Source organism: Nannospalax galili, unplaced genomic scaffold (assembly GCF_000622305.1).
Source record: "Nannospalax galili isolate Female #2095 unplaced genomic scaffold, S.galili_v1.0 scaffold236, whole genome shotgun sequence".
Classification (NCBI taxonomy): Eukaryota; Metazoa; Chordata; class Mammalia; order Rodentia; family Spalacidae; genus Nannospalax; species Nannospalax galili.
The window spans coordinates 2122325-2143030 of NW_008338710.1; the positions used below are offsets into that span (position 1 = coordinate 2122325).

Consider the following 20706-nt stretch of genomic DNA (forward strand, 5'->3'; position numbering starts at 1 on the left):
ACAAATAAGTAAAATAAATAAGTAAATAAATAAAGGAAGGGCATGCCTTTAATCCCAGCATGTGGCAGGCAGAGGCTGGTGGACCTCTGTGAAACTGAGGTCTACATAGCAAGTTCTGGGCCAGCTGGGGCTACAAGGAGACCCTGTCTCAAAACCACTATATGTGTGTATATATAACAAATGGAGAATTAGAGGGACTACAGAGCACCTAGGAGCAGCACCTCAATTTGTCCAAAGGTAGGGTTGGGGATGATGGTACAAGAAGATACAGTATCATTTAAGTTACTACTTAAAGGATAAATGGTTTAGGGAAATGAGAGTAAAGAGTTGGGGGCAAAGTTGCAAGGAAGGAGGCTTTCCACCTAGAAAAACAAGCATGTAAAATGGCTAGAGGTGAGAGGTAAGCTGGAGGAAAGCAGAACAGAGGGGAGGGGAAGAGGGAAAGTCTAAGTACCAGCAGAGGACCCTGTAGCAGTAGAAAGCTTGACGTTCCTCCTGAAGACAGTCACGGAAAGGAATGGCACATTTAGACTTGTACTTTAGAAAAGCCCCTTTCCCTTTCCCACACCAGGAGAGACACTGCAGCATCAGGGTGGACCATAGTAGTGACCACCACGGAATGGTTAGAGATGCAGCAGGGTTCAGTGAATTGTTAGGGAGAGCAGGGAGTCCAGGATGACTTCAGGTAGTTTTGACTTGTGCCCGGAAAGGATTTCCACGTCCCTCACTGAGCTACCCAGCACTGGATGGATGCATTTCAATACTAGTTTCGTTTGAGCTGCCTCCCACAAGGCACTCCACACAAAGTGCTCATTAATTAACTTTTTAAATGGCCTTTCTACTCCCTCCCCCACCTTCCATATCAAAGCCACTCCCTTCTTATCTTGGATCTCTCTTTTCTTCTTCACATCCATTCCCATGTGAACAATGTAAGAAAGCCGTGGTTATAGGTTTCGAGTTTCCATCACCCCACATCACCTTGAGTGAAACCCGTATCTTTTGAACACCTACTATGAGCCAAACACTACTATGCAAACAATTCTGTAGTCATCACTAACTTGCTTTTTCAGTTAATAAAAATCCAAGCCATCCAAGCAACCTCTCATGGTCAGTGGCCAAAGAACAAGACAGGATCTCCCTGTAGCCCCAGCTGGCCTGGAACTTGCTATGTAGACCAGGCTGGGCTTGATCTCAGAGATCTACCTGCCTCTGCTGGGATTAGTCAGGAGCCACCATGCCAGGCTTCCTCACATCTTTTACTCATTTAAAAATAAACCACCCAATGCATCAGGAGAGATGGCTCAGCAGTTAGGATCACTGGTTGAACCTAGGTTCAGTTCCCAGCACCCACATGATGGCTAACAACCATCAGTAACTCCAGGTCGTCATGATCCCACACCATATTCTGATCTCCCTGGTCTCCAGGAGCTCATGAGGTGCACTTTACATACATGCAGGCAAAATACTCATACACATGAAATAAAAGTTAAAAAATAAACCACCCGTGACCCTTACCTCTTTACATTTTAAATATTAATACGGGGCAGCAGGATGGCATATGAAGCAGTGCGTTCTGGTTCTCCTCCATATGGACCTTCATGCACGTGCACTATTTAGAATGGGCAATTTCACTGCTTGAGGTTACCGGGTTCTAATTTTATTATACCGTGTAGTTACATGAAGGGGCTGGGAATCTATGTATCACTGCGTTTTAAGTAGTACCATGCCTGGATGAAGCATCAAAGCGAGCATGGTGAACTTAAAGGGCCTTTAAAACATCTTGAAGCAATAACAAGCTGCAGACTGAAGCGGGGTTGTTTTAAAACATTACACAAAACTAAAACAATTGAACCAATTTGTCCTTTGTTCTTTTTATTGCGTTCCTTATTACATTAATACTGTTTAAAAAGAAACTCAGAAGGCAACAGACTCGAGCACCAAGCTATCCAAAGCCCTCCTCGCAGAGGCCTGGTTTGGACAGAAAGTGCCTTTTGGCCGCCGTGCTTGCAGGCAGCGGGTTGAAGGCCACAGAGCAGGCGCGTGCTCTTCTTCCCAGGAAAGCAATGAGACACGAAAGGTCGTCGGGCCGAGCCCTGGGCTAGCCTGAAGTCTCGCTGGGGGCTGCGTAAGCTCTCACCCTGGGTGGGACGATCAGCCCGAAGTTTGCCAAGTTTTCGGGCAAGCCCGGCTCCAGCGGTGGGGCCGCGCCCGTGGGAAGTACACGCCTCCGGGGGGGTCTCCAGGGCTTTCCAAGAAAAGTCCCTTCGGGCAGAAGGCGCCGCTGGGCCACCGCTGAGGATGGGCTGGAGGACGAAGGGACCAGGCATCCGGGAACACAAAGGCTGCACAGGCTGTGCAGCGGCGGGTCGGGCTCCCTGCGTCGCCGCGTCCTCTCCCGGAGGTGGCCCGGCTCCTAGAATTGCGCGCTCGGCCGAGGAGCCCGGGGTCCGGGGGACGCCCTTCCCGCCGCCCCGGTGTCTGACGGCCCGGGTCCCCGCCTCCGCTCCCCCGCAAGCCCGGCCAGAGTGTTTCGGAAGCCGCACAGCGGGCCGTCAGCCTGGGACGCCCGCAGCGCCCAGCTCAGCACCGCCCTTCCTTCCCCGCGGGGCTCGGGTGGCGAGGAGGCAGCAGCACGGCCGGGGCGGGGCGCAGCCTACCGGGCGGGCGGAGGGCGCAGCAGCCCAGCGCAGCTCGGGCGGAGGCCTAGGGTGGAGAGGCCGGGGCGGGGGCCGCGCACGCCCAGCCCGGAGGCTGCGCCGCGCCTCGCGGCACAGGTCGGGCCGGCGGGGCGGCGCCCGGCTCGGGGGAATAATGAGTGTCTGTCAGGCCGGGCCCGGGTGACGGGGCGGGGCGGAGGCGGCGCGGGAGGCGGAGGCGGGGCAGGCTAGGGCGGGGTGCGTGTTTGCCTGTGACTCGGCCGACCCCTCCGGCGGCTGCCTCCACCCAAGTGGGTGGGGACCGCGCCCAGCCCCGCCGGCCGCGGCGGCTCCCGCTCCCCTCCCTGACCCTCCCACCCCGGCTCGCAGCCTCTACTTACCCCGCCAGCCCCGGGGAGGCTCGCAGAGCGAGCGGCGCCGGCGTCATGTGACTGGCCGGACTTGGTGCCAAGGAGCCAGAGGGGAGCTGAGAGCAGAGCCGCGCGGACCCGAGAGCCCGCAGAGCCGAAGGCCGCCCGCCCTGCCTCCCGCGCCGCCCGAGCTCTTCGCCGTACCCTGCGCCGCTGGGCCTGGCGCGCTGACCTTCCCGCTCACGGGGCACCGGGCGCCGGGGATCCGGGCCTTGCTTTCCCGGCGGGTTTCCGCACCGCGCTTCGCAAAGTAAGTCCCTGCGCTCCTGCGCCCCGCTTTGCGCAGTGTCTGCTAGCTTTTTCCTTTTCTTTTTCAATCCCCTTTGGAGAAAGGGGGGCACGAGGAAGGGGTTCGGGGTGCAGTGAGGGCTTGAGAAAGTGCGGCTGTGGAGCGGGCGGAGGGGGTGGCGGGAACGTGGGATGGAGAGACCCAGGGGTGCCTCAGGCGGGGATCACCTGTGTGCCCCCTCCCCCCGCGTTCGCTCCCGAGCCCCCTCCCTCCGGAGTCCCGCGTGCCATTGCGTTGGAGCTAGCCAGGTAGCGGAGGCCGCGCTCCTCCTCCGACTCCCGGCTCACTCTCCCCGCCCTCCGCCCGCGGCCCCCCACTGCTGCCGGTGCCCTGCAAACTTGGAGCCGAGCCTCCCGGGGCCCCTGGTCACATCTTGGGGCGTTTGGGACTGAACGAGCATCGCGATCGCCGTCCCGGGAGCCTGCGAGCTGCTGGGCCGGCCGGCTTCTTGAGGGCAGAGGAGAAAAGGAAAAGAAGCGTCCGGGTCTGGAGAGTCCTCCTAGGGGGACGCGGGCTCCCAGAGAACCTGCCGCAGTGCCTGGAGCGAAGGATTGCAGCGTGGCTGGCGGCAGAGAGCGCCTTCGGCAACTGCTTGCGGCCTTAGGGAACCCGAGCCGGGTGGGGGCCGAAGGACTGTGGTGCGGATCTGGACCCGTGGGACCTACCTAACATTGCAGAGTGATTATCTTGGAGATGACAGATAAGACTTTGTCATGTCCATTTCTTTGGCAGGTAACAGGGAGAAACACTTAATAGGATACAGTAGTACTAGTTGAAGAGTATGAATGAGACTTTTAATAATTTAAACAGACATTGGGAATTGTTCACCTGTATTTCACCAGAATAAATACTTTTAATGAAACCATTGAGGTTTTATTCTAAGAATTTATTTTTTCTTTATATTACCCAAGACACTTAAAATATATTGGTTATAGTTTGAGAGTCTGGTGTATGGGAAAAAGTATGAAGTGGTATTCTCAGTTCATTTAGACTGAGTATCCTGTTCCTAAGCAAAATTAGGTAAGCTTAGGCCAGTTGATAATGAGTGTTTTGTGTATGAATTTGAGGAGCGTTCTTATAAGGGAATTAATTCTGTTTGGCTGATAAGCTGCTTCACCCCAGAGAAGTCTTGTTTTGGGGGATATCTGTAACATAAACATCTCCAGGATTTTTGCAAGATAGTATTACTGTTTAAAGAATGAGTGCTCAAGTGATTTCCTTGACTTAAACATGAGTGTTAGTTAATAGGAACTTGAAATAAGATGTTTGATTAATTTAAACTCCCTAGAGAAAAGCAGTTTTCTCAGCTGTGGAGTTTGCTGCAGATCTGTTAGAGGGAAACAGCCTAATGTTATGGCCCGTGAAGATGCACTGTAGAGGCCATTTGACTGGTCTGAGGAAGAATGCCAGTGAAGAACAGAATAGGAGACTAACAAAGGAAAGTAGTTGCTTAGACCACCAACCCTTGTGTGATAGAAAACAACATAGCTTCGAAGACAGCTATTGTTTCTTCCCTGCAAAGTTTCTAAATTAAAATCCAATCTCGTTGCTATGGGTACAGTGATGCCTTCCCCCCTCCCCTTTTTTCTTTTTTCTTTTAACCTGTAGTTATGCCTACACAGTGATCCTTAAATCGCTGATAATGGAAGCCTGAGTTGAATTAAACTTATATCTTGGCTAACAAAGTATTAAGAAAAATAATGGGAATGGGACTTAAACTGGTCTTTACTACCTTAAAAATACCTAAAGGAAAACAGAAAAATAGACGTTTATGGAGTATCTAGTAAAAAACTGGTCCTGTAGTATACAGCTTGCATAACAGTTTTGAAGTAAATGAAAATGCCACAGATAAAAAAAAAAAAAATCACATTCCCCAAAGGTGTATTTCAGTAGATGTATGTGGAGAACCAGTGAGAGCTCTTATAACTGCATTTGAAAAAGAATGAAATTTCTAAGTGGCTAGATATCCCATAGTCTCTGTCTTCCAGATAAGCTCTCTGACTGAGGGAGGCTTAAAAGTGGTCCAACTTCAGTTCGGTGGGGTAATCCAGTTGTAACCTGGATTCTTATAGGAGTGCTTTCTCTTGATGAGCCTCCTGATGCACTGACTGGCTCCAAATCGTTATCCCAGCCTACAGTTTGGTCAGGGCTGAGGGCTACAAGCCCATGGGACCTGGCAGAAAGGGACAAAAGAAATCTGAGGGAGACCAGGGTTAATTTGGAAGGTCTCTGCAGCCTGAAGATGATAAAATCAAATGTGCACTTGGGATGTTTACTGTATGTGGCAGCTCCTATTTGTAAATAGGGCAGGTCTCCGGTATAAAGCTGGTGGTGTTATTCACACCCATAGAACAAACACCTCCACCCCCCTGTTGTTGTCTTAAAAAACTCCAGCTGCTCATGAATATAGGGTCAGGGAGGGCCGGCTAAATGTTTCTCTGAGCTTTCTCTCCAGCACAGCCAGCAGAGCTGTTTCCTGTTCTTTGTTTCAAGGCTGGGGTTTGCGTCATACATTCCAAGTGGCATATGTGTGCTCTTTCCTGTTTCAGGCTGTTTTCTGGTCAGTAGCCTAGACCAGGCCATGGTCCCTGCCCCTAAACTCAGTATCCCCACCCAGGGAGTTATCATGTCTCTACACACTGATTGCTTAAGATGCCTGTGTTATGTCATAATGAAGAGTCAGTTAACCTTTTTGCACACACCCTTTGCTCCACTGTTTATAAGGGCAAATCAATACTTTTACCTTCTAAAAATTAATTGTTTTGTGATTTTTAGGGAATTCATGGGCATAGTGGCAAAGAAATCTAAAGAAAGTTGGTTTTGTGAGTCTCCTGTGAAGGTGGGTAAAGTGATTGATTTAAGAAAGGCATTTTGCCCTAAAGCTGTCTTAGACCAGGATTAACACCTTAGAGTTGAATACCCAGCATTATCTGAAAGATTGGCCCACCTTTGTTCACATTCAATCTGCTTGCACATGGAAGGTCCTAGGGGTAGAGAACAGTCTTGGCCACTTGGGCTGAGTTGGAAAGTCTTGGGTATATTTTGAAGGAGAAATCTCTAGAAAAATCATTCAAACAAAGCATAACACATATTGGGGGGGGGAATGATTTTTTGAGGGCAAGGATTTTACTTTATTCTAGATTTGATTTGTACCAATTATAAGAGTGAATAGCTTAAGGAAAAGGAAAGCTGACACTGAGGCATTTCCTTGAAAGATGGCTTGGAAAATTGTAATCGTGTATTTTGAAAATAAAAGGAGTATGCTTATCTTTTTTCCGTGACTATCTTTTCATAATAACCAGTTTTGTTTTGTTGGTGTTTTTGTTTTTTAGTCATCATGTTGTGGGTTAATCTCTGGATGAACTGTTTAAAACCTACTGCAACAAGTTCTTGGCTTTTCAGAAAATGTTCTAAAAGAAATGGTTGGAAAGGAAAACTTTTGGCAAGTGTCTTTTTCAAACTTGGGGATTTTCTTTAAAATCTAAAGGAGTGATCTATAGTGGTCTCTAATGGAATTAATTCAAAGAGATGCTGAAACACAAAATTAGGCCTGAACTCCCAGATACTGATGATGGAACTTTGGTTTTAAATATCCCATCCTACCATATTCCTCTATATACAAAAGGAAAGTATAAAATGATTCTGGAAAATTTGCTAGGCTGATTCTGGAAAATTTGCTAGGCTGATGGTACCTTCCCTGAAAAAACATGGCCATCTTAGAAAGGCCTAGAAAAGTGTTTTCTGTTTTGTTTTGCTCCCCCTCTCTTCACCCTTGGGAAGAGCAACTTGAAATATTAAGCTGACTTGTAGAACAAGAGACCTTTAAACTGAAGTTCATAAGTAATCCAAATTGAAGCAGATTTTTTTATTTTAGTTCCAAAGTTAGCAGTTCAACTAGATTGGGTAGACAATCTTTATGTGGCTGTCCCCAAACCATCTTTCTGCTTTGGGAGGGAAAGGGGTGGTCGGAAATATAGGATTGATTAGGATCTGATATATTCTATCAAAAATTCTGCAAGCTTTTAAATGCTGTATTAAGCAGTTCAGGGAGTTCAGACTATTTGATAGTTTCTGTAATTACAAAACATGGGGATAGTTTCATCTCTTGACCATATAACTTACATTGTGCCTGGTTTAATTCGTTGTCTCCATCTGCCCCTTTAGGTATTTGCGTTTCTTTGTAATAATTCCAAATCTACACTTTTGCAACCAAAATGGCAGCCTTCCTGGACAATATTTCATGCTGTTTTTATACCCAGTTGCATTGAAGAAAAATAAATAAAGCAACTTATCCTTTAAATAATAGGAATTACATTATTCTAGAAACTGGACTCTTCTGAAGTGCTTCATTTATCATTGATTCTAGCTTTATTGGGGGGGGGGGACCCTAGAATCTTCAAACAATACCTGGCTTTCTTGTAAGTGATATTCTCTGAGAGATGCCCCATAGAAGGTGTTGGAAATGGAAGAGGATTAGGATGATGTGTGGTGTTCTCATTTCAGGCCTGGTCTGCCCTTGCTTAGGCCCAGACTCTGCTTCTCATCTTAAGCAGTCAAGCCAGAGCTCAGAGACAGGAAACCAGACAGCAGTGTGCCCTGATAAGACAGAGCATTGTCTAAAGGAGGTAGCCCTGCTCCCCACCCCAATGCCCCTTCCTTGAAATTTAGGAGTAATAAAAGAAGCACAGTGCTGTGGCTACTTTCTGAATCAGAACAAAAAGTGTTTTCTCTCGTCGCCAAAAATAAAAACTTCTTAACCATTTCCATGCTGTTTCTGGACTATGACCATCTTCAACAGAGAATTAAATTATCTGTGTGTTTTCTATCCCTTATTCTAAGTGTTTCTAATAATGTTCTTTAGCAAAACTGGTAGGCTGAATACATCATCATTCCCTCAGCTAATGATTAGGGGGGGGGGGCTAGAGACCAAACAGCGAGTGACAAGCAGCAAGTTGCCTGGCCTTCCATGTACCCCATGTACCCCAAGAAGGGGGTTCCCAAGTCTCCTTCCAGGAGAGCCTGCTTGAGAGTCTAGACTAGTCCAGTTGCTAGTCTCTGGAGAGTTTAAGGATCATGCCAGGGATAGACCAGAGCTGGTCCACATACCTGAAGCTTGGTCCAGCCTAGATATAAAAGATGGAGTGGAAATGCTTGAAGGCAGGGTATTCTAGCCTGAGGAGCAGCCTGGATTTCTTCTCTTTCGGTCTACGTGCCAGTCTTTCCAAGAACTACTTATGTTCAGGCCTAATCACTGCCATCACTCCTTTTGTCTGTGCTTATCTAACTTTATATTCTAGCACCCTCAAAGCTTTGCACCCCAAAACTACTTCCATTAATAAGATAAAGTTCCTGCTCTCTTCACTTCTCCAAACAAGGTAATTTTGCTCCCAAACCTAAGTTTTCACATTCACTTTTCATTTTAGAAGGTGACTTATTAGGCAGGCTTCACTGGCTCAGACCCATGTTCCGTGTGGGACAGCTGACATGGTCATCCTAGGGCTCTCGCCCTTCATTTTTATCCTAACGTGAGGAGTGTCGTTTGACACCCATTCATTTATTCATCTCCTAGGTATTTATTGAGCCCTACTCATTAGCACTAATCTCACATCATGTGCAATCATTATTCTGAGTTATGCCACAGGATGGAGTAGGTCTGCAGTGATCCAACCTGAAAGGGCGTTTTGAAATTTTAATTGCCATTGGAACCTCCCCATGGCACTGCTTACTGTGGACCAATGTACATACCACACCCTCTGTGCTGGGGAGTGACCCCAGGGTGAGGTGATTCCACCCAAAAGTGGCTTCCTCCACCCAAGCTCTGCACATCGAAAGCCCTGGTATGCAAGCAGGCACACTTCAATTGTTGTTGGCTGCAGCTCCAACCAACTCTGAATGTGGACAAGTCATTTCACCTCTGTTCCTCTTATTTCCTCATTTCTAAAATGGGGACGAGGATCTGACCCCTCCACCTTTGTTCAGTCACTATGAGGATTTCCGTATTTACTTGGGTAAAGCTACCAGTTTTTTTCTCAGTGGTTTTATGGACCAACTGCAGGTGCATTGGCTAGCAAGAATAATAAGAATGTGTCTTTTGATCTTGTGTCCAGACAGGCTCAGAAAGAGAGGGAAGGCAGGCAGGGCCAGTTGAGAGGGGTTAAAATCATTTGTTGGCTCCTGTGAGGCTGTCACCGGGTTCCATTTTCCCCAGGGACCAACCAGTCTCTTAGCAGAAATCAGTCTCCTATTCTGTCTGTGCAGATGGTTAAGTGAAGTGCCAAGCCACCAGCCTTGAAGTCAGACAGCGACCTTGGGTTCAAATTCTGGCTCTCCCTTTGTAATCTTGGCAGGTTTTTAAAACCTCCCTTATTTTCATCCATGAAATAAGAAGGTAGAGCTCAGCTCAGAGGCATTAAATGACACAGACCAAGTGAAGATACAGTGTCCATTATGAAGGCAGTGGTCAGAAAGACAGACATAGTTCTTAGATCAACTGTAACATCATCCTACCTCTTAAGAGCTTCCTAAGAACTGGGAATACCAGCATGTACCTCCACACCAGGCAAAGATGTCCCTTTAAAAAAAGCCTAGCTCCCCCCCACCCCTTCACCTACAGTTACCTCTTCTTTTTTCTCTCTTCTTATTTTTAAACTATTTCAGATTTTAAAACAAAGTAGAGCCCTTGACACCAGGCATGTTTAAAGGACCTCCTTGGGTAGATGATAAAAAATTATTTGAAGATGATAGTGGTAAAGACTGGAGGAAAGGTTAGGGGCAGTAATTTTTAAAAGGAAGTTTTGATCACTAGTTTCCCATAGGGCTGGCCCTCCCTTACCCTCCCTCCCTTACCGTCTCGGGGAACACTTGCTCAGGAACATTTCAAATAAGTGCATCCAGAGGGAAATGACTGGAACTCCGACCAGAGCTAGCTCCCTTTCCTTTTTTTTTTTTTTTTTTTTAGTCTCAAAAGGCCAGGCCTTTTTTAGATGGTCTCCCTCGTAGCCCCAGCTGGCCTGGAACTCACTATGTAGACCAGGCTGGTCTCGAACTCGCAAAGATCCAGATCCTCCTGCCTCTGCCTCCCAAAGGCGTGGGCCACCACACCCGGCTTAGCTCTCTTTTCTCTTAATTCAGTGTTTTGATTTGCTTGTTTTGTTGTTTGGAGGTTAGATCTCTTCTTATTTAACTCCTTGGGCCTGGCTTGGAGGCATTATTCTATTCTCTCACCTTTGGGAATGGGAAGGGAGCTTCCTAAGGTGAGGGGAGGCACCTACTTGGCCTTCAGTTGCTGATACTCCAGTGGTGCTAGAAGACCACCTTTGAGGAAATAGAAGGGTAAGGGTCTAGCATACCTAGGTAAGAAGAGGCCAGTCTGGATGTACCAGGGAGCGATCAGCTGGCCACAGGAGGTGGGGAGGGCCTTGAGCCTGTCTTTGAAGAATTAGGAGGATTTAGATAAGCCGGAAGGGGAGGGGGCATTCCACACAGTTGCCCAGCATCAGGGCCAAAAATGAACAAAAGCTTGGGGTGGGGAGGGGAAAGCAGGGCTGCCAGCCTGAGGGGCACTTGGAGAGCCAGGGTACTTAGATAGGAAGCTGGAAACCAGCACCAGCACCATAAACCCACCCTGCCAGCCCCTGGGCTTCCCTTGGAGGAGGGACCAGATGAGAAAGGGACTGATGGAGAGGGGCTTGGCCTACATTTCTCAACCAAGGCCTAGAGGTGAGGAGACCAGGAAAATTCCCTAGGACTCAGACAGGCCAGAGGCCTAAGGAGCGCCCCCAGCCCCACCACCACACCCGAGGCAGTGGTAGAAATGGTAAGAGGTGAGGCAGGCTTTACAGATGATATTAGGTTTCCATGGTGAAAGCCCAGAAAAATAAGGCAAGTGAGAGTAGGGAGAGGCAACCTCAGAGCCGGAGCTGGAGGAGGGTTTGAGTTGGGGCCCTGGGCCCTGATGCACAGCCGTGGTTCCAAGTGCTTGTGGTTCTTGTTTATGCTTTAAGGGAGAGGGCAGCAGCTTCAGGGTGCAGTTTTGTATTAGAAAGCACAGTCATTGCTCTCTGAGGTACACTCCACTGGAGACTTCTCAAGCACAAGGAACTACCACCACCCTGACAGTTCTTTCTGGTTATTTTTAAGGTTCCAGCCATCCTTGTTCTGGCTGGAATTTCCAGGAACTAGCTACTGTCTGGAGCCAGTTGGGTCCCTCCCAGCCTCCCACTCCCTGCAGGGTGGGGCCCCATGGGTGGAGGCCCAGCGGGGTGGGGTGGGGTGGGTCTCCAGTGATAGGGAGGGCACCTAGTGAGCCAGGCAGAGGAGAGGCCATGTGGCCTCACACAGCCCTTCTGGATTTGATTATATAACGCCTCACAGTGGAAAGCTGGGAGGGCTTAGGCCAGGCCTTTGGAGCTGTATACACAGCAGGATTAAGACATTGTGGGTAGTTTACAATTTATTTTGGGTTGCTTGCCCTTAAAATGAAAATACAGAATTGTCAGTATAAAGGAGAAAAACAAGTATGTAACCCAAGTAGGAAGAATGGCCCCTAACCAGGTGCCCTTGAACTTGAGAGTTGACCTAAAGGGTAGTATAGGTTTGGTTTTCCCCTGTACGCTGCTCTGAGAGGCAGGTCCGAAGATGTGGAGGGATTCTGCTTGGTTGTTACCTTTGCACCTGTCCTTATTTACATGCAAAATCAATTGCTTCACCAGGTCTTTCCGAAGTACAGGGTGTGGGCTGAATCTTATCTGAAGCCATGTCCTGTTTGGACAAGTTGGACTCGCCCTGGCAACGCTCCATGGGGTGGAGCTGATGGGTGGAGGCAGGAAAGTAAAATTGGGTGGCTTGTTCGAAGAGAGGAGAGGGCGGATTGTTTGCTCGCTGGATCATTATATTTCATCTGAAACGAAATAATTAACTTCTCTCCTTTTTGCTAAACACATTAATGCAAAAACCACTTATGAGAGGCAAAGATTTGGACATATTGCATGGAATTCTTTTCCTTTCAAACCAACAATAGAAGACTGGGGTAGGTGAAAATCCTTGGGTGGTGTGAAAATTGGACGCCCTTTCAGGTAGGTACCAGCCTTTGGCTTCACATTGTCTCCTGTCCCTTTGTGTTACATTGTAGCTTTTAAAGAGCTTTGGGTAGAAAAAAAAGTTTTTCAGGAAAGGAAGTTCAGCTTTTGCCTGCCTGGTCTTCCTCCGGCTTAAGGAACTCACACACAGCTCTGATTTTACCCTCCACTGAGTTAAGGGTGAGGACAAGGAACATGCTTCCTCTTTTGAAAATTCAAACACTTGGGTAATTCGGGAAAGAGCTCTTGTCTGTTGAGTTTGTCTGTTGGGTTGTTTAATGGTTCTGTTTTCCGCACACCTGACCAGGGTTCTCACTGAAGGATGTAGGTAATTGGGACAAGCCTGAGGGTCAGGCTGGCTTGGGGGAATCTGATAATAATGCAGAGAAACCCTTTGAGGCTCTGAGGAAAGAAATGGGGACAAGAAACAGGGAGTAGAAAAGGGGGAGAAGAAAAGTCAGGCAAGTCTTGCTGCCCCCAACAAACTGGGAAATCTTGTAGTCATTCCCTCCCCTATCCCCCCCTTCCTCCCTCCTTCTCTCCCTCTCTCCACCTTCATTCTCATTCATCCCTTCCCTTATGAAGAGAGCTGTTCAGTGGGCCTCACAGGCTGCTGAATAGGACTGTGAAGCAGAGCCATATCATTTCTAGAAGTCATGGAAATGATTTCCCAAGATTTTAATGTATTATTATACAGTTTTGCATTTTGACAAAAATTTGACCCTTATTTGGACGTCTGAAGTCTAAAGCAGAAGTGGAGATATTGGGAAGGGGCTTGTACTTTTTAAAGGAAAATTTAGTTTTGCTGGCCCCTCCCTGCAAAATGATATAGTTGCTCCAGTTACAGAAAATTATTTTAGCAGTAGTGATATTCCTATATTTTTGCTTTTTAAATATCTCAATAACTTAGTTTAAAAAAGTTTTTGCCCCCATCCCCATTACCTGCTGTCCTAGAATTGTTTTATTGAGTTTGAAAATGTGTTTAATTAAGCTAAATAGAACTAAGATGTAAATGTGTTCATGATTGAAAAAACCAGACCCGTATTTAAGGCCTCCTCATCTCTGGGATAGCCACATGAAGTGCTTGACAGAATTCCTCAGTTTGGTTAAAACCCACAGGGTTTAAAGATCCTGAGGCTGTGTTCTCCCCCCCTTTTGCCAGTGTCTTGGGCTCCAATACCTGTGTTAGTGCGCCATCTACTGTTTCTATTTAGGATTGCTGCAGTGTTGTAAGATTTCCTTCACTGAATGGTTTTAGAATTCTTTTTAAAAACAAGCGAGGTGTGGTGCTGCTTCCCTGTTATCCCAGCCCTTCAGAGGCAGAGGCAGATCTGTCAGCTTGATCTACATAAAAAGTTCTAGGTCAGCCAGGGCTATGTAGTGATGGGAATGACCTGAGAACACAGAGCTGCCCCAGGGTAACAAAAGCCACCAAGTTTAGGGACTAATTCTTACAGGACTTAACTTATTTTTTAGTTGTGTGGAAGGCACTTTGATAATGCTGCAATCGTTCTTTCCTGATTTAAATATTACTCACTTTAACTCTAGTACAAAGGATTGAACCCAGGGCTCGTGATGTTTGACAAGCATTCTGCCAAGAGATGTGGCCTCTTTTTCCTGATTCCAGACCAGAACCCATAAAGTCCAAACTAGTGGCCAAGGTGATTGGTATAAAGTAGGGAAGTATATTTTTTAATGAGTTAACAATCAGATTTATGTTAATGGGTTTACTTCACTTCCTCAATACCTACCTTTTCCTTTTTTATTAAAACTTTTAATTATGGAATTAATAAACTTAAGCATTATCATGCAGGTATGTAAAGCTAACCTCTGCCCCCAGCTCTTTTGTGTGTTTTTGAGACAGTTAACCCAATATGTAGCCCAAACCGGCTGCAGATTCATAACCTTACTCCTGCTTCAGCTCTCCCTGTCCCCAGTATTGAGATTATAGGCATGGACCACCACACCTGGCTCCCCCAAGTAGTTCTTATTAAAAGTTTAAGAGGTATGGTATGTTTTATGCTAGACTTTGTTTCTTTTATAATGTTTTACTAAACACCAATTCTCTTGAACTTAGAGTTTTTTTAAACTAGTAATTAAATTACACTAGCAGTTTAAGTAATGTTTTCAATTGATAAAAGATACAGCAAGCTTGTAATACATTTATAAATGGATTCAGTAGTTATTGGCATGGACATCAAAGTCATTAAAAGCTGTATGAGGTAAAAGATGGAGTTAGAACTTGAACCCAGAGGAACTCCAGACTCCTCATCATAATTTATTCCATGCTGTTAGTTGTTCGTGATTGCACTGGTAACCCTTGTGTGGAGATGTTGACCCAGCACAGCCGCACGCAATCATACACTTAAAGGTGACAAGCCACCATGCAAGATCATATGAGGTGCAGATTGCTGTTAACTTTTAAAAGTCAAATTTATTATCATTGTGTACAATGTGTATGTAAGCGTGGAAGTTAGTCGACAACTGACAACTTTCAGGAGTCTTGTTCTATCCGTCAGTGGTGGGTTCTGGGGACTGTCAGGCTTGCATTGTGAGTGCTTACTAACCACTGAGCTGACCCATCCCTGTTGTTAACTTTAAAAAAAAAATTTTTACATTGATTTGATTGATTGTGTGTGCACATGCCACACACCATGGCTTGGGTGGAGAGGTCAGAGCACAACTTGCAGGAGTCAGTTCTCCCTCCATGTGGGTTACAGGAATTGAACTCAACGTTGTTGGGCTTGTCAGCAAGTTCTTTACTTATTGAACCATCCACCAGCCCATGCTAACTTTTTTCGAGGCAGGGTTTCATGTAGTCCACACTGGCCTCCAACTCCTCATTCTCCTGCCGCCCCCTCCCAACTGTCGGGATTTAGAGGACACGTATCTCTCCATTCCCAGCCTACTGTTCCTTAAAGGTGAGAGGCTGCTGAGATATGTGAGCAAAAATCAGACGTTACTCTAAAATTTGAAACCAGTTGTATGTGTAGTGTGTACTACATATCCCAAAAGTTCTATGCATATCTGTTGAGATGAGTAATTTAGAGGGAAAAGGTGTATTCTGCATCCTGCCTGTGAGAAGTGTTGCTCATAGCCAGGCTAGAATTTATTTATTTATTTATTTATTTTTTTTCTGCTTAAGTCTCCAAGCCAACCCTCTTTCCTTAGGCACCGGGAATGTGAGCACTTTTATTTAAAGGGTTTTGCATCAAGATAACCAACCATATTGTGGAATAGATTAGCCTGAGAGTGAATTTCCTTTAAAAGGCTAGGGTGTTGGTGGGAAGTTACCCAATTATCTGACCTTATCAATGAAAAGTTAATGTCATCCTGCTTTATGGTCCCTAACAACTTGATGTAAGCAGAATATCACACCTTTCTTGTTTATGGTTGGGGCTTGGACAGCAGTTCTGAGAGCCCTGGGTGGCTGTGCAGCTGCTAGGCTAGGACTGGGTAATAGATTCTAAGGTACAAAGAAGTTTTGGTTCTTCCTTGTGAAATCATCCATTTTTCACTGAGATACAGTAACCAACCCAATGGATTTGAGTGGCCTGGCATCACATTGTGTTCGTAGATTATAATGCAATCTATGATGGGGAAAACGGGATTGTGAGGTCAGGGCCTTTTTTTTTGTATGGAAAGTCAGAAGAGGGGTGAAACACAAGAAACACCTGGCACTACTTCCATAATTATATGTGAAGATGTCTCTGTAACCCATAGTGCAGTAGACTTAGGGATTACATTCTTGGAGCTGAGTGGGGTGGGAGGGTTTCCTACTGACCAGAGGAAAGAATTCAGAACCTGGAACTCCTGCAGATTGTTTTAAAAGGTTTTTATTTTTAATTGTCTGTGTGCACACACACTCAATCATGTGCACAGGTGCCGTAGAAGCCAGAAGAGAGCAGCTGATCCTTTGAAGCTGGAGTTATAGATGGTTGGTTGTGAGCTACCTGACATGGGTGCTGGGAACTGAATGAACTCTGGTTCTCCGCAAGAGCAGTAGTGCTAGTTCTTAACCACTGAGTCATTTCTCCAGTCCCTCAATTTTTTTTTTTTTTTTTTTTTTTTTTTTTTTTTTTGTCTTTTTGAGACAGGGTCTCCTTGTAGCCCCAGCTGTCCTGGAGCTCACTATGTAGACCAGGCTGGCCTCAAACTCACAAAGATCCGCCCCGCCTGCCTCTGCCTTCCAGGTGCTGGGATTAAAGTCATGCGCTATTTTTTTTTAAATCTTATTTTTGAGGTAGAGGCTTGCTAGGTAGCCCAAGCTAGCCTCAAACTCTTGAAGTCCTCTTGCCTCCGTCTCCCAAATGCTTGGGATCATAGTCGTGTCTGTTCTTAGGTAGAACTCCTTCACTTTACCATCCTGAGTGATCTGTAAAGAGCTTGCCTGTCTCTGGTCAAAGCACATAAACCAAATTTGGATAGTTTGGTATAGGTTTGTATAATGTATATCTAAGTGTGGGTGCGTGTGTGGAAGTCAGAGGACTGGTTGGGGTGGGTGTGTGTGGGTGTGTGGGTGTGTGTGGGTATGGTGTGTGCACATGTAGAAGTCAGAGTACAACTTGCAGGATTCAGTTCTTTCCCTTCATGTGGGTTCCAAAGATTGAATGCAAGGTCTGTGAGTAGCTAGTGTGATTCTGTAACCCGTGAAACACAGTGAACATTGAACAGATTGTGGTTACAATGCAGAACAAGAGGATAGAACATTCGAGGTAGTATGCATTACCCTCATTAGGGTACCTCTCCTAAAGAGTGACCACAAGCTAATATACGGAACATGTCTAGAGAACAGTGATGAAGAAGCCCAAGACCTGAGTAGACATTCTCAAAGAAAGAAATATCAATGGCATAAAGATGAATTCAACCTCAGTAATTGAGTCAACTCATAATAAAACATGATTTGTCACACCAGGCGTGGTGGCTTGCACCTTTAATCCCAGCCTTTGGGAGGCAGAGGCAGGTGGATCTCTACAAGATCAAGACCACCCTGGTTCACATCGTGACTTCTAGGTGGACTGAGACTAGGGAGACCCGGTCAAAAAACAACAAAAAGACACCCTCCCCCCCCCAAAAAAAAATCCATGATTTGTCACTTGGGGACTGACAAAATGTTTGGGAAAGCGAAGAATTCTCCTTTAGGAAATATGTCTTATAAAATTAAATGATGTGTAGGACACAGGTACCAAAAGATTGGTGCTGCTTATAGTAGTGAGCATTTAGAAGCAGGCTGTGGCCAATAATTGTTTTATTACATTTACTTATTTAGTTTATTTTATTACATTTACTTATTTGGGTTGCACACACATGTGTAAGGGCAAAGGACAACTTGCAGGGGTTGGTTCTCCTTTCGCCACATGGCTTCTTTCTGGGGATCAAATGCAGGTCATCAGGTTTGTCAGCATTTTACCTGCTGATCCATTTTTTTATTTATTATTATTTTTTTATGTGTATGCATGTATTGCCTTTGTGTAGGTAAGTATATCCATGTCGTGCAATGCCCTTAGAGGACAGAAGAGGCTGTCAGATCCCCTGGAGCTGGAGTTATGGACAATTGTTAGCTGCCATGTGGGTACTGGGATTCAAACCCAGGTCTTCTGCAAGAACAACCAGTGTTCTTAACCGCCGAGCCATCTCTCCAGCCCCCCGATGATCCATTTTGACAGCCCCAAAGGGGCCAGGTTAAACCAGTCTGCTCGCATAGTGCCTGGTGGGTTTGGTTTGAGACCATACTCACTATAAAGGCAGCATTTTCAATAAATGATTAAGTGGCATCATGGGTACTGAACAACATGTGTACCAAGTTCCCACTTAAAAAGGATTTGGAGGGATAAAGCAGGTGTGAGTGATGGTTGGTTCTAGGTTTCTTTTTCTGTGGTAGACATGAGAGAACTTCTGCTGAGTTGCCCAGCAATGCTAAGAAGGTTCCTACCAGAAGAGGCCATACATACTGTTCTAGAACTGTCAGAGTTGATGTAGTTGAGTTAGAAATGCTGATTGGCCCTCTTTTAGTCTGGGCCCTCATTTAGTACCTGGTTTGAATGATATAAAATGGCATCTTTTGTAGTAGGGAAGGACACAATTCCAGCCATTCCAGGGTGAAAGGGAAGATAGAATGAAGAAAAGGGGGTATTCTATTTTTGCTACTTATGTGATCTCAGGATTTAGACAGACGTTGTTTTGTTTTCTAGACCAAACTCCAGAACACCCTAGAAGGTTTAACTAAAAGAATGCTCATGTTTGATCCAGTCCCCGTCAAGCAAGAGGTGATGGACCCTGTCTCGGTGGTAAGTTTTCCAAAACCGAATACTTCTCATTTAATTGAACATTGTATGTTGTGTTATTTCCTAAAGTACTCTCATTGTTTGACAGGCATTTGACAGGTGACATTTCTCAAAGCTCCCAGTAATGAATGAGGTGCCACTGGCTGTTCATCCTTGATAAATGGGCCCCGTGCTTCCTTAGGACCTGTGCTCACACCCCCAGTAGGATCCACCACAGGCAGATCTGGGCAGAATGGAAGTAGGTTCACAGATACCCCGCAGCCCTTTTATATGTGAGAAATACGTTAAGAAAAAGTGAGTGTCTTAAAACCCATTGACAGAAGCCATATGGGGCTGTTGTTCTGTGAGGGACTACTGAGGAGAAGCCAGCCAGAGAGAGAACTTGGCAGTGAGGACAGAGTCGAGTTTCACTTGGAGGAGTCTATGGCTGCGTGGGAATTACATTCATGGTCTTTTTCAACACCTTAGTGCTAAGCTGGCCCAGAGCTTCTAGGCCACTGGGGGACTAGGAGTCAGGCCAGGTGTTCAAGGAGACCCAACCCTAGTGCCATGGGGATGAGACCTGGGTGACAAAAGAAGTGTCCTACTTTAAAGCAGGCCCAGTGTAGACTTGAGGGCATGTGGTTTAGTGGATATTGACTAAGCAGGCAACACTCCCAACCTGTCTTTGCTCTTTTTCTTCCATGGGCTTGGAAAATAGTCACAAGGGGGAAAAACTTGGCCTAGATCATGCATCTGAAGGTTGGGAATGATGGGCTTGCAAAATTAGATCATCCTTATGTATTGACTGTGGAAGTTCCTGCCAAAAATGCTTATACAAGACACAGGGGTCACTCTGAGGTGCTTGGATTTCAGTTGCCATGGATATTACTAAGCCAGAGAAGTTTTTACCGTTGTCTGTAATGAAAAGTCAGACTATCTTTTAGGAGAGAACATTGACATTGCGGCACCATAGCAGGGCAACATGCTTATCGCATGTGTGGATATAATGATTGAGCAATACCAACTTTATTAATCAGAAAACAGAATATTTTCTAGGGCTGTGCTGTGCCATTGTCCATCAGCCCCTTCCTCCCAACCATTGTGTGGACATCTCAGGAAAATCAAGGTTAAAAAATAGCCCTGCTAATTATATCTTTGAATTGTGACTAGGTTTTCAACCAGAGAATATCATTAATTTTATAAGTGGTATGGAGCTGTCAGTGATGCATTTGCTGCCTGGTGTCCCTCCAGTGCTTTAATCAAGCAAGAAAATAGGGCTCAGGAGCCTGATTGCAAGCCAAAATGAAGACCCACATCACCCTAAATTGGAATGAAATAATTAAGTGCAAGGAAAATGCGCTTAACTTTGAAAACAAAGGGGAAATAAATGAATTGGAAGTAACTATTAAACTTAGAATGTTGTAACTTGAATTCACACACAAGGTTGAACTATGCAAAAGTATTTTTGCAATTAATGATCTTTCTGTCCTTCATGTGCTAGTAGTCGACTTTACAAAATTGCATTATTTCATCAAAAGTTAATTTCAGTCCTTAGAATGAAAGGAATGTTTCGGGTTGATTTGTTTGTTTTCTCCATTCAGTGAAACCTCAGTTAACTGAACATTGAGGAACAAGGAGTTGGAGTTTAAGCTTAGTTTTTCCTCTTCAAGCATGTGTTATAAACATTAAGGCAGAGTAGGATATTCATATGTTTGTTTTTGGTGTTTGGAGTTAGAGTCTTGCTATAGATCCCACACTGGCCTTTTAACTCATGGCAATCCTCCTGCCTCAGCCTTCTGTCTGCCAGAGTTGCAGGCCTGTACCACCATACTTGGCTTATAGAATTTTTGTTGTTGTTGATTTTGTTTTAATCCTACACACAAAAAATATAACTGTCATTCTCCTCTTTTTTTTTTTTTTTTTTTTTTGTCTTTTTTGAGACAGGGTCTCCCTGTAGCCCCAGCTGTCCTAGAACTCACTATGTAGACCAGGCTGGCCTTGAACTCA

At 45.7% G+C, this 20706-nt stretch overlaps 1 protein-coding gene across 2 annotated transcripts in view; it reads left to right on the forward strand.

The window, feature by feature from the left end:
• The first annotated feature begins 2933 nt into the window (after positions 1-2933).
• Klf3 (Kruppel like factor 3) overlaps positions 2934-20706 on the forward strand; it is a 35875-nt gene continuing 18102 nt past the window's right edge. The window contains exons 1-2 of one of the 2 annotated variants that reach the window (XM_008833222.3): positions 2934-3317; positions 18625-18720. In XM_008833222.3, the coding sequence (XP_008831444.1) occupies positions 18664-18720 (57 nt within the window). In that variant the 5' untranslated portion in view covers positions 2934-3317; positions 18625-18663. Of the gene's footprint in view, positions 3318-12208; positions 12431-18624; positions 18721-20706 lie in introns of those variants that run through there. The other variant, XM_029563568.1, reaches the window with a different exon arrangement.